At 52.2% G+C, this 14,209-nt stretch overlaps 1 protein-coding gene across 1 annotated transcript in view; it reads left to right on the top strand.

Annotated features, from left to right (window-relative positions):
• Positions 1–6,375: 6,375 nt before the first annotated feature.
• The window catches only part of Lasp1 (LIM and SH3 protein 1), a 31,722-nt gene continuing 23,888 nt past the window's right edge, over positions 6,376–14,209 (top strand). The window contains exon 1 of the mRNA XM_015506631.2: positions 6,376–6,531. Coding sequence (XP_015362117.2) covers positions 6,476–6,531 — 56 coding nt within the window. The 5' untranslated portion in view covers positions 6,376–6,475. The remainder of the gene's footprint in view (positions 6,532–14,209) is intronic.

Raw genomic sequence — 14,209 nt, 5'->3', positions numbered from 1 at the left:
CCCCCACCCCCCGCCCAAGCTGGACTCGTTCATCTGGTTGCCATTATACTTTTAGAGGGGGGTGGAGAGCAGAACTGGGTGTTTCCAGCACAGTTTGGGGTAGGATCCTGCCCTCTAGTTAAGCTCTTAAGATCCTAAGGTAAGCCTGCTCTTCCTTGAGTCCCCTCCGTGGAAGAAAGGCCTCAGTCCCCTCCTCCACCATCCCAAGGTGGCTCCAAGTCTAAGTAGTTCCTCTTTTCTATCCTAACCTTCAGGAGTGGGGTGGGGGGAACTACATACAAGAAAGGTGCAGGTTTTGTTTGGGACAGGTTAGTTCATTGGATAGTTTGTCTCTCCCTGCCCCCTTGGGGTTGCCATTCCTCAGTGACCTTTGGCCCCTGAGTCAGGAGGAAGTGGTGGGGTTAGAGATTCTGAAACACATTTGAACTTGCTCTTGTAGGGAAGGGACTTAGAGGACTCCTGCTGTTTCCTTACCCCTTCAGTGCTTGACTGGCAGGAGGAGAGGATATTGTGGGCAAGAGAGAAGGTGCTGATCTGCTGGATGATTGGGTCAGTCTCTGGAGGGCAGGACATGAGCCTGGAGCTTCTAGATGGGGAAACATTCCCTTGACAACTTATCTGACCTTGCACATGGATTTTGACCTCCCTGATGGCAGGGATTTTGGCCCCTGCATCTGCAGTTTTCTGGACTCCTCTTCCTGTCCACAGTGATGAATTGGGAGGAGACAGTGCTCACCTTCAGAGGCAATATAGGATGAAAGGATTGCTAGCCTGGGAGTTGGAAGACTTGGTCCTGGTTCTAGGTCTGCTCCCACCAGCTTAATGAATGGCTCAGGGCCTCAGTATTCCCCATTTATAGGGTGTGTAAGTATGACTATGTTGTAACCTTGGAGGTGGGCAGTTCACTAGTTTCTGGAAGGAGCGTTTTCCCCCCACATGATACTGGAATTGAACATAGGGATGCTTTGCCAGTGATCCCAGAACACTGCAGTAAGTAGAAGCTACATCCTCAGCCCTTTTTATTTTGTAATTTTTAAAAAATACTTTATTAGTTGTTGGTGGACCTTTATTTATTTATATGTGGTGCTGAGAATCTAACCCAGGGCCTCACACATGCTAAGGCAAGTGCTCTACCACTGAGCCACAACCCCAACCCCTTTATTTTGTATTTTGAGACAGGGTTTCCTTAAGTTGCTAAGGCTGGCCTTGAATTTGTGATCCTCCTGTCTCAGCCTTGCAAATAGCTAGGATTATAGGCTGATTACAAGTGCTGGCCACCATAGCAGTCCCCTCCCTACCTTTTCTGTCTAGCCCTACACTCACTTGCCTTATAAAGACCATCAGTGCCCCTTGCAGTGACACATGCCTATAATCCCAACTACTCAGGAGACTAAGGCAGGAGATTGCAAGTTCAAGGTCAGTCTGGACATCTTAGAAAGACCCTGCCTCGAAATAAAAAATAAAAATGATTGGGGATATTGCTCAGTGTTAGAGTACTCCTGAGCTCAATCCCCAGTACCAGAAATATAAAAAGTCCTTTAGTGCTGTGTGTCAGGGGAGGAGGCAGGGATACTGCAAGGGACCATCCCTAGTAGTTCTTGAGTCCCAGCTGGAAGAGGATGTTCTGGAGGGGGTTGCTGTGGAAATTAGGATGGGGTGATTCCTCCCTGTTTTGAGAACTGTCCCTAAAGGAAGTAGCTCTGGAAAGACCTTGTCCTCCTTTCCTCCTGCACTGAGTCAGAGACCTGAAATATTCAGACTTATTCTTCCCTACCCCCTCCAGTAAGAAAAGGTACCTGGAGAACCAGCTTCCTTCAGGCACCTGGAGAATGCTGCTGAGACTTGGGAGTGAGAAATGTTCAGTCCCACAGGCATTGTTACTAACCAACTACCCAACGCTTCCCTTTCCCAATAATGGTCAGTCAACTTAGATTGGCCTGGTTCACTACAGTCTCTGGTGACATGTAGCACACCAAATGGCTAAAACACAAGCTGTGTCCTTGGTGTTAAGTCTTTTCTCCTTGAGCCTTATCTGCCAAAGGCATAGGTGGGTAAGGGCTTTGTCACCTCTGAAGGCCACCCTGCCCCCAACCTGCATTACCCAGGGTGCTCTGCATGCTGGATAAACATGTATTGCTGATGACAGTGTTTGAGGAAGGAGGTCGGGATTTGTTTCCCCAGAGGATTTCTGGGATTAGAACTGGGGGAGAAATAGGGTGACCTCATTTGCTCATTCATTCAACAAATATTTATTGAACACCTACTTTGTATACCTACTTTATATCTGGGTATCTGTATTGTCAAGTATCTTGCTATGTCCCTCTCCCAAGACTGGCTTGCTTCCCCTGGCTTCTGAAAACAGGTGGAGACATTCAGGAAGGTTAGAGAATTGATCTGCTGCCACTTCCTCTGGAATCCCCCTTTAGGGTGGGCTCCCTGCCTCTGGTTATCAGAGCTCTCCCTCCACCCTTGAAGAGGCAAAAGTCCTTGTTTCAGTTTCCTAGCCAAAGCTTAGTTACCCCATGATCACCTTGCAATCATTCATTTATAATAGCTCCTGCTTACTGTAGTGTTCTGGGCTCAGAATATGTAGCTGCCTCACCAAACATCAGTGATTTTTCCCCAGAATAATGAATCTATAAACAGAGGCTCAGATAGTTGATGTGGCTTGCCCCTTTGCTTTTAGCCAAAGTTGGAATTCACATCCAAAGTTCTTTCTGCTGGTGTATTTGCAAAAATTATTTATTTAAAAAAATTTTTTTAAAGATGTTGATGGACCTTTATTTTATTCGAGTATTTATCTGTGGAACTGAGAATTGAACCCAGTGCCTCACACATGCTAGGCAAGCATTCTACCACCTAGCCACAACCCCAGCCCATGCAAAAAGTATTTTTTATTTACGCACTCTTATTAGTGCCAAAGATGGGTCATAGCCCTCCCTAATCCCCCACTTCCACTTACAGATCTGGGATCTTGTGGGATGGGGGTGGGGCAACTGGGGTATAAGGAATAATAATAATATTGGTGGAGATTCAGGAAAGATCCACACCTTTAAGCCATTAGCCTGGGTTGGTAACCTGGACAGGGTAGAGCTGATGCTGCCCCTGGTGGAGAGGAAAAACTATAACTCTGGGCAACAGGAAAGGAGGAAAAGATCTCATACTCCAACCCTGAGTCATTCCACCCCAGGCAGCCTGGAGTTCAAAAGGCAAGGTGCCAGGTGTAGGTGCAGTGACCTGGAGCTCTCCACACCCACTTCCAGAGCCTTGGAAGGACTGGGCTGGCCCAGGTAGCCCAACTGAGAGGGATCCTTGCAGGGCTTCTGTGTCCACCAGTCTCTGTTTGCCTTTCTGTAGAGTGGGTTTCTGTAGAGGAGGTTGCAGGTAGGAAAGGGAGAGCTGAGGTGACCTTCCTCTGTGGCCTGGGATCTGGCAGAGTGGCTTCTTGGCGCCAGAGGTTTGGTCAGGGGTTGCCTGGTTTCTGTGAACAGGGACACCGTGGACTTTGCCACAGTCGGCTGCATGAGAGTAGCTGCCTTGAGGTGCACTTTGCTCCTCCGAGTTCCAGGATTGCTTCCCTGAAGTCTTAGCCAGCAAGGGGATCTTGTTTTGGGACAGGGCTCCTGGGGCAGAGTCAGGGGGCAGATAGGGCCACTGACCCCATTGAGACAGGATGGGGTTTCTTTCCTCTTTGGATCTTCGTGCTCAGCCCAGGCCTGGCTCCCAGGGGTTGTTGAGTGTCTGGCCATTTTCTGCTCTCCAAAGAGGACACAGTGGCAAGAGCTGCTGGATTTTCTTGAATCTTATGGCCCTCTTCCAAGAAGAGGGAGGGGAGTGACATGCAGCAGCGAGGGTACTGGGCATCCCGTGAAGTGGACCCTGGCAAACCTCATTCCCTGCCATGGTGCCTCAGGGAGAATATTTTCAGCTCCACTTTGCAGATATGGGGACAGAGCTCAGTAACTGTCCTGCAGGTATGCAGTCCATTCTGGTTTCCATTATGGCTTCTAAGCCCTCTATAAGGGGACAGGTGATGGCCCTCCCCTGCCCCAGCCTCTGATTATCTAGCGGAGAGCAAGAGGTCTTTTGTGGGAGTAGGGGCATGGGGTGGGCAGGACTGCTGGTGGGAATGAGCTGTCTTTTGTACAGGAGCCCTCTTTCTCCCCATCATGGCCTGGAGGGATTTGGGGGAACTCTGGATTGGGGGTTATTGGTCCTGTACCTCCAGCCTGGTACTCTACTCTCTCCTGCTTCCCAACAGGGCTTGCCTTCAGGGTGGGGGCTTCGCCATCTGCTAGAGTAGGGGTGTCTGTCTCTTTTCCCTTGTCTCCCCTGCGTCATTCAGGAGACAGCCTTGGAGGTCCCCAGCCTCAGGACAGTGTGTATTCCTGCGTGTATGTGTGTGTGAAAGTGGGTCATGGTCTGGATTCCGGAGAATGTTTTTCCTGGCAGGCCCCTGTGGGGGTGGGGGAGGCCGGGGCCCAGGCTGGGGCATGTGCTGCCTAGCAGGCAGAGGCCAGCAGACTGGGTGGTGACAGTGCTGGGGCACTCTGCCAATGCCTTGCAGTTATTGGGAAAGACAGTGGGGCTCTCACTTTGGGGGCTTATGGAGGCAGAGACCACCCAGTTTTAGTTTTCTGGAGGTCTGTGTGTGTTGGGGTATGCACTTTGGAGAGAATGGAAGATGCTATTGGTGGAGGGGGGGTGGCTTGGGAGAGGGGTTCTGAGATAAGCTTAGGTTGGGGTTGGGGGTGGGCTCAGGCCAGTCATCCCTTTACTTCCAGAATGCAACTGGCCTTCTTCCCAAAGAGTGGTTCTCCTATCATTTGCTTAATATTCCATCATTAGACTTTTCCTTTGGATCTTCTTGATAGGGAAAGCACCCCATTAGAGGGTGGTTACCCCCTGAAATTATCTCTGGTTAAAGTGTGCCATGGTAGGGGAGATTGAATCCCAGCTTCTCAGCTTTCCTTTCTTCTGTCCCCTCCTCCCGGTGTCTTAAAAGCATCTTTTGAAAAGCTTGCCTTGCAGGGGAATCCCTTGATGGACAGCCAGGGAGCTCTGTCAGCTCTGTGGCTGGGCACAGGGCACTTTTGAAGTCCCCTGGCCCCCCCTTGGCTTCTGGACTCCTCCTTTGAGGGTCAGGAATGTCTCCTTTGACTGCTGGGAATTGGGGCAGGGACAGGCCAGCCAGGTCATCCAGACAGCCTGGATTCTGGGGTCTTAATAGCTGAAGCCCTGGTTAGTGCTGATCCTGGGGCCACATCCTGGGCTGCCAGGGTTAAGGTGCATGGGTTTGCCAGTATAGCACCACTCCTCAGGGATGCGGTCATTTCCTTTATTGCTTTCTACTCTGTCTCCTCCATCAGCCACCCTGAATTAGTCCTGGTGGCTCAGTTCCAGGTCTCTGGGTTTTTTTTCCGCTCATTTGCACACACATGCATTGGAGCTGTGTTTGGGCACAGTAGTAGCCTGCCTGCGTCCCCAAACCTCCAAAGAGGTTCATCCCTGCTGTGCCCAGCATCCAACATTGGGTCCTGAGGGGACTCAATGCTGTGCTAAGGGCTTTGCAGATAATTTCTCATTAAACCTTAACAGTACCAGGATGCATAGGTGTTTTTATATGCATTCTGCAGACACAGAAATGACTCTGAGGTGCAGGGCACTGCCCAAGGTCATATAGCTTGCAGGTGGAGCTTTGATGTCTGCTTTGGGGAGTTCACCTCCAAGACTTGAGTGCTTCAGTGGGAGACTAGCTGCTGAGTGCTCCCCTACCTGTTCTCCAGCTGGGGTGGGAGAGGGATGAGGGAGGATAGACAGGGTGTGGGTGTACTCCCTAGAGCCTGGGGCTCTTCTCATGGGGAGGAGACCCACAGAAGTGGGATACACCAGAGCTGGAGCATCACAGGGAGGGTGTCTGTGGGGGGCGGGGGGGTGCACATGTGTATGGGAGCTAAGAGTATCAGGGCCCTGGGCCTGTGTGTATGGGCTCCTGGGGGTGGGGGTGGGCCCATCTCCAGGCCTTGTGAAGCTAGAGGAGCTGCCCCTTCCTGTTCAGAGCTGCTGCTTAGCAACCCAAGTGCCACTTTGCATAAGCAATGAGGCCTTTCTAGCTCTAGAGCAGGAGGAGTGGTCTGGGAGGTAGAACTGACCTTCTGACGCTTCTGGGGGCTGCTGCCACCCTCACCTTCAGGCTTGCCCTCCTGCAGAACTCCAGTGGCTGCCTGGTAGAGGGTGGGGTGGAGAAGGAGTGTCATCAGCCACCAGAACCTGTGACCTGAGATGCCCCCAGCTCACCAGGGGTGATTCCAAGTTCTCCACAGCTGTGGGCTTAGGACATTCCCTGGGATGGAGAGTCCCTGAATATCCCTGCCTTCCAAGCCCCCTGCCCACAGTCCTGGTATCTGATGGGTGTCCTCCCTCTGTCTCCCCCCAGTTCTGGCATAAAGCATGCTTCCATTGCGAGACCTGCAAGATGACACTGAACATGAAGAACTACAAGGGCTATGAGAAGAAGCCCTACTGCAACGCGTGAGTCCTGCAGGGGGCAGGGACTGGGTGGGCACTTCACTCCCCCTTGGGTTCTTTCTTCCCTTCTGACAACTACCAGGCAACATTGCCAGCCCTTTTATACCTGTCACGATACATTGTGATCACATTGTCTCCTCGCAACAGATGGTGAGGCAAGGGTTCTTCCTCTTATTTTTTTTTTTTTTTTATTTTTTGGTGGTACTGGGGTTTTAACACAGGGGGGCTCTACCACTGAGTTACACTCCTAGCCCTTTATTTTTAGATTTTTAAGACGAGGTCTTGCTAAGTTGTTGAGGCTAACCTTGAACTTGGCAATCCTCCTGCCTCAGTCTCCTGAATAGCTAGGATGACAAGTGTGCTACTTAGAGGTTCCTTAGAGGCTACTTAGAGGTTAGTTCGTATCCAGTTCTGGGCAGTAAAACAAATATGCTTTTCCCATTGTACCCTGCTGCAAGATAGGGATCCAGTTGGGCATGGTGACAAGCACTTGGGTTCCCAGTCACTTGGTGGATAAGGCAGGAGATTACTTGAACCCGGGAGTTTGAGGCCACCTGAACAACATAGTGAGCTCTTATCTCTTAACAAGTAAGTAAATTAATAAATAAAAATTTTATTTTTAAAACGAGGGATCCAGCGATTAAGTGACCTGCCCAGTAATTGACAGGCTTCTTCTCTCATCTGAGCACTTAATAGGCTTTTGGGGGCTCCTTTCATCAGTGTCCCCCCTCCCTTTTTTTTTATGGTGCTGGAGATTGAACTCAGGGCCTTGTGCATTGGAGGCAAGCACTCTACCAACTGAGCTATATCCCCAGCCCTGGTGTCCCTTTTATACTCTGTTGACCCTGGCTCCCAGCCCTAGAGTTTGTTTCTGAGAAGTGGGGACGAGAAGCAGGGTGTGGCCTGGCCTAGGCAGATCTCTTCCCAGCCTAGCCAGGTAGACCCATGGACACTACTTTTCTGAATGTAATTCATTTGCCTGTTGGAGGCAGAGGTGGACGTTGAGAGGCAGTTGTCTCTCACCTGGGAGGAACACTGCCTGGTCCATCTCAAGCAGCTGCACAGTGCCCCAACCCTCCATTGTCAAGGTGACCTCTTAAGTAGCAAGTGCAAACTCAATGTCAGGTCCATGGCACATGGGAGCTTCAGAAGGTCATATTGCCTGCAAGTGGGTGGAAAGATCAGTATTCTATAAATGTAAGATTTCATTTTAGTCCAGTTTTGGTTTTTTAATTTTTTTAAGCAGGAAAAAAAAAAATCACACATAATTCATTACATGTCTAAATACATGGGCGTTTTAGACTTCTGGTTTTAAATTCTCAGTCAGGAGGCTCTTTGCAGCTGAAGTTCACCCAGGAAGGGAAATTTGGGACTTGTCTAAAAAGGGTTGATTGGGAGCTTAAACCCCTTGGACTGTCTCCCTTGTAGCACATTCCCATTCCCCTCCTAATACCACTGCCTGTCTCTTTGGGGTTTTGCACATTCATTGGACGTTTCTTTCTTACCTGATTCTCTGTGTCAGATAAGAACCTGGGCCAGATGCTGGGAAACCAATTTCTGAAAAAATGTCAAGCCCAAGGGGCATCTAAGCATCAGCTCTCCCTGAAGGGCAGGAGCCTTGGGCAGCTTCCCTGGTGCAGAGGAAGGGCCACAGCTCCATGCTGGCTCCTCCTGCAGCTGCCCCTCTCTTCTGACTTCTGTTCCTCTAACCCCCACCATCCCCTCCCAGCCCCAAGGGAAATGGGACATTCTTCAGATTCTTAAGGGCTCACACAAGCCCTGATTCTCTGCCACTTCCTCCCTCCTTTGGGGAGTGGGGTGGGGTTCAGAAAAGCCAGGGCACTTAACTCCTTGGCTGCTGGCTGCTGGACCACTTCCGGCTGGACTCAGAGCCTTTTTGCGGGGCAGCTTCAAGGCCTCCACTCCTGGGCAGAAGTTCAGTAGCAGGTGCCGATGCTTCACATCTCTCCTAGATTCCAGCAGCTTAAAACTCAGTGAGCTTTGGAAGTTGGAGAAAAAAATCAGAGGCTTGACCTTATTTTCTGTGCATTTTCTTAGCTTAGTGTCAAAGGTCTGGTTTACTTTTCTCCCAGTCTTCTGGGGAGGCTAGCAGCAAGTGGGGTTGGGGGTTCCTACAGGGGTTGGGGGTGTTGGGAGAGGCAGAAGATGTAGCCTTCCTCCCTAAATGGTAGAAGTTCTCCTCTCTCTCTCTCCTGGCAACCAGCCAAAGAGGGGTTGTTCCCCTCCCCTCCCCTCTCTAGCCTTTACAGTCCTAGCTTTGCATGCAGTTAACCTTTGACCCCTGGAACAGTTAGGTGTTGGCTAGGAAGGACCCTGGATGAGAGGGGAGGCGTGGCAGATGTGTAACCCAGCTGTGCTTGCTCCAACTGTAGTAGCACCTTGCCCAAAACTCAGATGCTCCCTCTGTTCCTCAGCCTCAGCCACATCTGGGCCAGCAAGCCCTATGTGGGAGTCCATCCTCTGCACCCGGGAGCCTCAGTTTCTCCATAGTTAAAATTCCTACCCAGGGATGCTGGACCCTAAGCCTGCCTGCCTTTGGCCCCATCCTTCAGTGCTTAGCTTGGCTCAGCTTCCTTCTGTGAAGCACCCCACTCCCTGCTGGGCTAAGCCCTTGTAGGACCCAAAAGGGCAGGTGGTGTCTCTTGGCATTTTGCCAGGTAGCTGGGCAAATGTGTGAGTGTGGTTGACAGGGAGGTCTCAATATTGGGCCTGTCCCTGACCGCCCTGTACACCGGGGCAGTGAGGATCTGGGGGCGGGGGCAGGGCATCAAGACAGAAGCGAGCTGTCTCATTTGTCTGTCCTTCTGTGAGGACTCTCAAGACCAAGATTGAGGCTGGGGATGTGGCTCAAGCGGTAGCGCGCTGGTCTGGCATGCTTGCGGCCCGGGTTCGATCCAGTTAGGGTTAGGGTTAGGGTATGTGGTACGGAGGATTGAGGTTTGATCCTCCATACCACTTACAAACAAAGATGTTGTGTCCGCCGAGAACTAAAAAATAAAAATATTAAAATTCTCTCTCTCTCTCTCTCTCTCTCTCTCTCTCTTAAAAAAAAAAAAAAACAAGATTGAAGTTCTGGACAGTGACTGTAAGCAGCACAGAGGCTGCTTCTCTTTCCCTCCTTGCGTTAGGCTGGTTTTGGGGAGAGGCAAGGGCATGGACACAGGCCAGAGCTCTTGGGCAGCTGCCTGGTACCGTGGCTCCCATGTATGTGCAGTTACCCAGGTGCCCGGTAACTTGGGTGCTTGGGGCACCCCCAGACACACACACACTGGGCGCTGAGTGAGCAGGCTGCATCTGCTTCTCACATCTGGGCAGCAGCCACACTGGCATCTCTGTGGCAAGGTCGAGGCTACACTCCTGCTTTTGCATGGTAGCCCAGGAATTGTTAATGGAACCCTTTTTTGAGTCTTCTAGATGGGTGGGGCGAGTCTGCTCTTTTGGTTAGGGAAATATTTATACCCTTGATTATTTGTTTTGCAAACTGGATTTTCCAATACCCTGGCTCTATACAAACCTGCTTCTTTGTCTCCATGCAAATGATTTTGAAACCAGGCTGGGGGGTGTGGATGCAGAAAAACTGCCTGTTCCCTCTTCCTTGGGGACCTGCAGAGCAGATGCTGGGCTATTGGTCTGGAGAACCAGCATTTGGGGTGTCCAGTAAGGGCTGTGCATAGCCTGGGGAGGGCAAGGGGCACTCAGTTGCACCTGTCCCTTCACGGGCTGCAGACCCCTGGGGTTTATCCTTTAGTTTGTTTTATCTGTGTTGTGAGGAGCTGGGGGGGTGGGTGGAGATGTCCCTGATTCTGGGAAACCAGGGACTATGCTGCTGCCCTTTCCTCAGGCCTTGGGCAGGAGTAGGGCAAGGTCAGTGTTTAAATTCTAGCAAATTCTCTCTAATCCCAGCAGCTTTTAAGGGGTGAGCAGTGTTGGGTAAACCCAGGCCTGGGGCCTGAGGCTTTCCTGCCTCCCCAGAATTCTCTGCCTTGCTGGGAAAATTGGGTCAGGTGTCTCAGGGAGCCAAAGGAAGCACTGGCGTGGGAGGGGCATGTGTGGTGTGTGTTGGGGTGGAGAAGGTGAGTCCAAATGGGCAACCAAGGTGGCCAGACACAGCCTTCAGGCAGCTCCCTCACCTCGATGCCCAAATCCCTGCACTCTGATATCAGACCTTAAGGAAGCTTGGGGGTCACTTTGCTTTCAACACCCCCATTTTTACAGATGAAGAAACTGAGCTCCATCATTTCCATGTCTTTTTCACTTCAATCATTTCTCTTTAAGTTTAGCCAACAGTGGCAGGTGCAGGCTTTGTTTTCTTCTTATTCATTTTGTCTGTAATCCCGGAGGGCTGGTAAGTTCTTCTTATAGTCTACCCTTGATCTTTTTGACTGCTCATTTTTTCCCACTGGTCAAACAATGACTCCTTGTTGCTTCCTATCCCCACCAGTTGGGCTACTTAGGCTTGGGGGGCTGGGGAGAAACTGGGTTAGTGAGAGCCCTCCCTGCCCGGCTGTGGGCAGTGTTCCCAGCAGGGGTTTTTGGAATCAGCAGCTCTAACCAGAAGCAGGATGTTGGGCTGTTTTTTTTTCTTCTTCTTCTTCTTCTTTTGGTAAAACCAAAAGCTCCTTGTTGCTTTGTTGATGTATCTTTGTTCCTCCTTGAACACAAAGCTGTGGGTTTTGAAGGGGTCCAAGCCTGGAAGGGAGGTTTCACAAGAAAGAGGGAGCTGGGCTCTTGGGATCTCTGGTCTGTCCTTGTTCTACCTCTGGAGTATGGCTAATGGTGGGGCTGGTGAGAGAGGCTGCCACCTTCCTGTCCCCTGGAAGCCTGTAAATCTTGCAGCTTCTCAGCACTCTCCCTGCCCTCACTTCCTTGGGAGCAGGAAGGTGACTCAGGTCCTCAGGGGTCTGGGGCAGAGTTTGCTTCAGACCTGCCTAGTCGGCTGGGCCACTGTGGGACTGGGGAGAATGCAGTGGACAAGTCTCTGGTTCTTGATAGTGAGTCTCTGTTTTTCCATCCATAAAATGGGCACAGTGTCAACTACCTTTTCTAGCCCAAAGTTTTGTGGTCAGCTTCAGGAGAGAATGCACAGACACAGCATATAGAAAAGCGGCTTCGTGTGCCTGTGGATTCTTTGAAGCCCATAGCTGTCCGTAGCTGCCCAACTCTTGCCTCTTTTCTTCCTCGCCAATAGAGGCTTTTCCTGGTTTTGCCCTCATGGATGCCAGGTCCCTTCCCGGGTTCCTCAGCCTTTTGTCCTATCAGGCTGCCTTCTCAAGAGCTGCTAAGAGCAAGAGGAGTGTGGAGAAGCATCAGCAGAGGGCCCCTGCTGGGAATGATTAAGAAGCCCCCCCCCCAAGTGGGTATGGTGGCTTTATGTCTGCGGTCGCAGTGACTCAGGAGGCTGAGGCAGGAGGATCACAAATATGAGGCGAGCCTGAGCAATTTAGTGAGACCCTGTCTCAAAAAATAACAAAGGATAGGGGGGTAGATTGTGGTTGAGTGCCCCTGGATTCAATCCCCAATACCAAAAAAGAAAAAAAAAAAGGGACCTGCCCAGGCTGGCTCAGAAAGGGACAATGAACAGCTGTGCTCTGGCCTCAGCTCTGTGCCAAGGCCCCCCTCACCCTGCCCCTCCGTTCCTCACCATGGCCCAGTCTGTTGTGGGGCTGGGTTCCAGCTGGGATGGGCGGCCCGGTTCTGTCTTAGAACCCACCTGAACTGCCACCCACACACCTCCCTTCCCAGTGGGATCCGAGGGCAGTGGGAGGTGGAGTTCTACCTGAGGATGCCAGGGAGGGAGAAGGTAGCATTCCCAGCAATTGTTTATGGAAAGAGGTCAAAGCAGTTGAGCCCTGGTCAGAGCCGGTCCTGTGGGGGAGGGGCATGGTGCTGGTGGTTTTTAAGCCCTCCCTCTAGAGACAAACCAGGGCCACCCCCTTCCTCACCTGAAATGTCTGCAAGGATCCCCTGTACACACGGTCTCCAGGTTTTGCCCTCGGGAATTCTCCTGGGTTGAGGACACCCTGCAGTCTGCCTCTTCCCCTGCCCCCATGCTCGCAGACCTGTCTCCGCTCCCCTCCTGCCTGGAGCTGAGGATGAGGTTGCCATGGGAACCTGAAGCGCAGTGAGCAGGGGAAGCGGAAGGCAGGGTCGGCTCACCAGGGCTGGGAGCTGCGGGGAGGAGCGGGGTGACCCAGCCAGGGTCGGGTACGATGGGGGCCGGACTCAGCCCTCCCAGGGCCTGTCCCTTCCTCTGCCTGGGGTTGGGCTCCTGGGGCTGGGGCAGGAGGTTGAAGGCTCTGGAGCTCCTCTTGAGTCTAGTTAATCTGATGCAGGATTAAAATCCTTCCCCATCTCTGCCAAACTAAGTCAACCCCGGCCGGACCCCCTCCTCCCAGGCGTCCTTGATGGGATTAGTATTCCGACTCTGAGGCCTGAGCTCTGGTACCCACCAACCCATCTGAGGCCCTTGCTGTATATGAGAGGGGCTCCTGAGACCTTTTGGTGGGGTGTAGGGTGAGGAGGGACGCAGTGTGGATAGAGGAGGTGGCAGCTGCCACTGTGGACTAGTGTCCTTGGTATCCAGGAGACGCCATTGCTGCAGAGGGCACATCTGTGTGTTCACTGCGTGGGAGGCGGACGCAGTGGGTGTCAGAGCTGCAGAATCGGGGAGAGGGTGGGACATGTCAGATGCATGTGTCTGGCTGTCTTTGTGCCACTGGAGCTGGCCCTCTGCTTTCACCCTATATGTTCAGGCAAATGGGAAACCCCAGGGTTTCCAGATTGGTTCCCACAGACCCCCAGCCTGCTTCCTTCCTGCCCCCATTAATGCTACTTGTTCTCAGAATGCACCCTTCACATCTGGGCCAGAGCTGCCTAGAGGTATCCCCCTCATCTCCTGGCTCCTCTATTCAGATCAAAAGTGCTCTCCTCACCACGGCCCCCAGCCCATGATACCTTCAGAATGTCCCCCCATCCCCCATGTGGGGGGAGGGTCATCGCTGAGGCCCTCCAGAGATACTACTTCTATCCCTTCTGTTCCTTTCCCTCTAGTCTCTAGGAATAGACTCCCACTTGATCCTCCCTGCCTTGGAACTGCTCAGGAATTCTGAATGGGCTCCTGAGCTGTGGGTGGCCTGGCTGCCTGGAGCTGGGCCAAGCCGGGGTTGGGCCTGCCTCAGACCTGTGTTCACCCACAGGCCGTCTCTGTTGGCAGCTGCAGGCACCTGTGTTTGCTTTTCTCCTCCTGCTTCCGTCCCTATGCTGGAGCTTCGAGCTGGGTGGACCTGGGCAGAGCACAGATAGTATCACCTAGTAGGCCTGTGACACTGAGAGTAGCCTAGGGGGGAAAAGGGCTTGCCACAGTCACCCAGTGCACCAGTGGCAGGACCAGAGCCCAGAGCTGTGCCTTTTCTAGTTGCTCCTTTCTTCACTGAGTTTTCTACCCCAAGTCCTGCCTTTCACAGGTGGTGGACAAGAGGGAGGTCATGTGTTTAGTAGCTCTGGGTGGCTCAGGGTGGTGTGAGTGGCTGGAGAACAAGCCAGGTTTGGTGAGAGCGTGGGCGGGTGGCCGCTCATAGCTAGCTCTTGGGCATGTCGGCTAGTTCAGGAAGGATGTGCCTGGGAGGCGATTCTTGGAGGCCATCCATCTCTCTCCCTCCCC

This window comes from Marmota marmota, unplaced genomic scaffold (genome assembly GCF_001458135.2).
Source record: "Marmota marmota marmota unplaced genomic scaffold, marMar, whole genome shotgun sequence".
Classification (NCBI taxonomy): Eukaryota; Metazoa; Chordata; class Mammalia; order Rodentia; family Sciuridae; genus Marmota; species Marmota marmota.
This window is presented reverse-complemented; position numbering and strand designations above follow the sequence as displayed.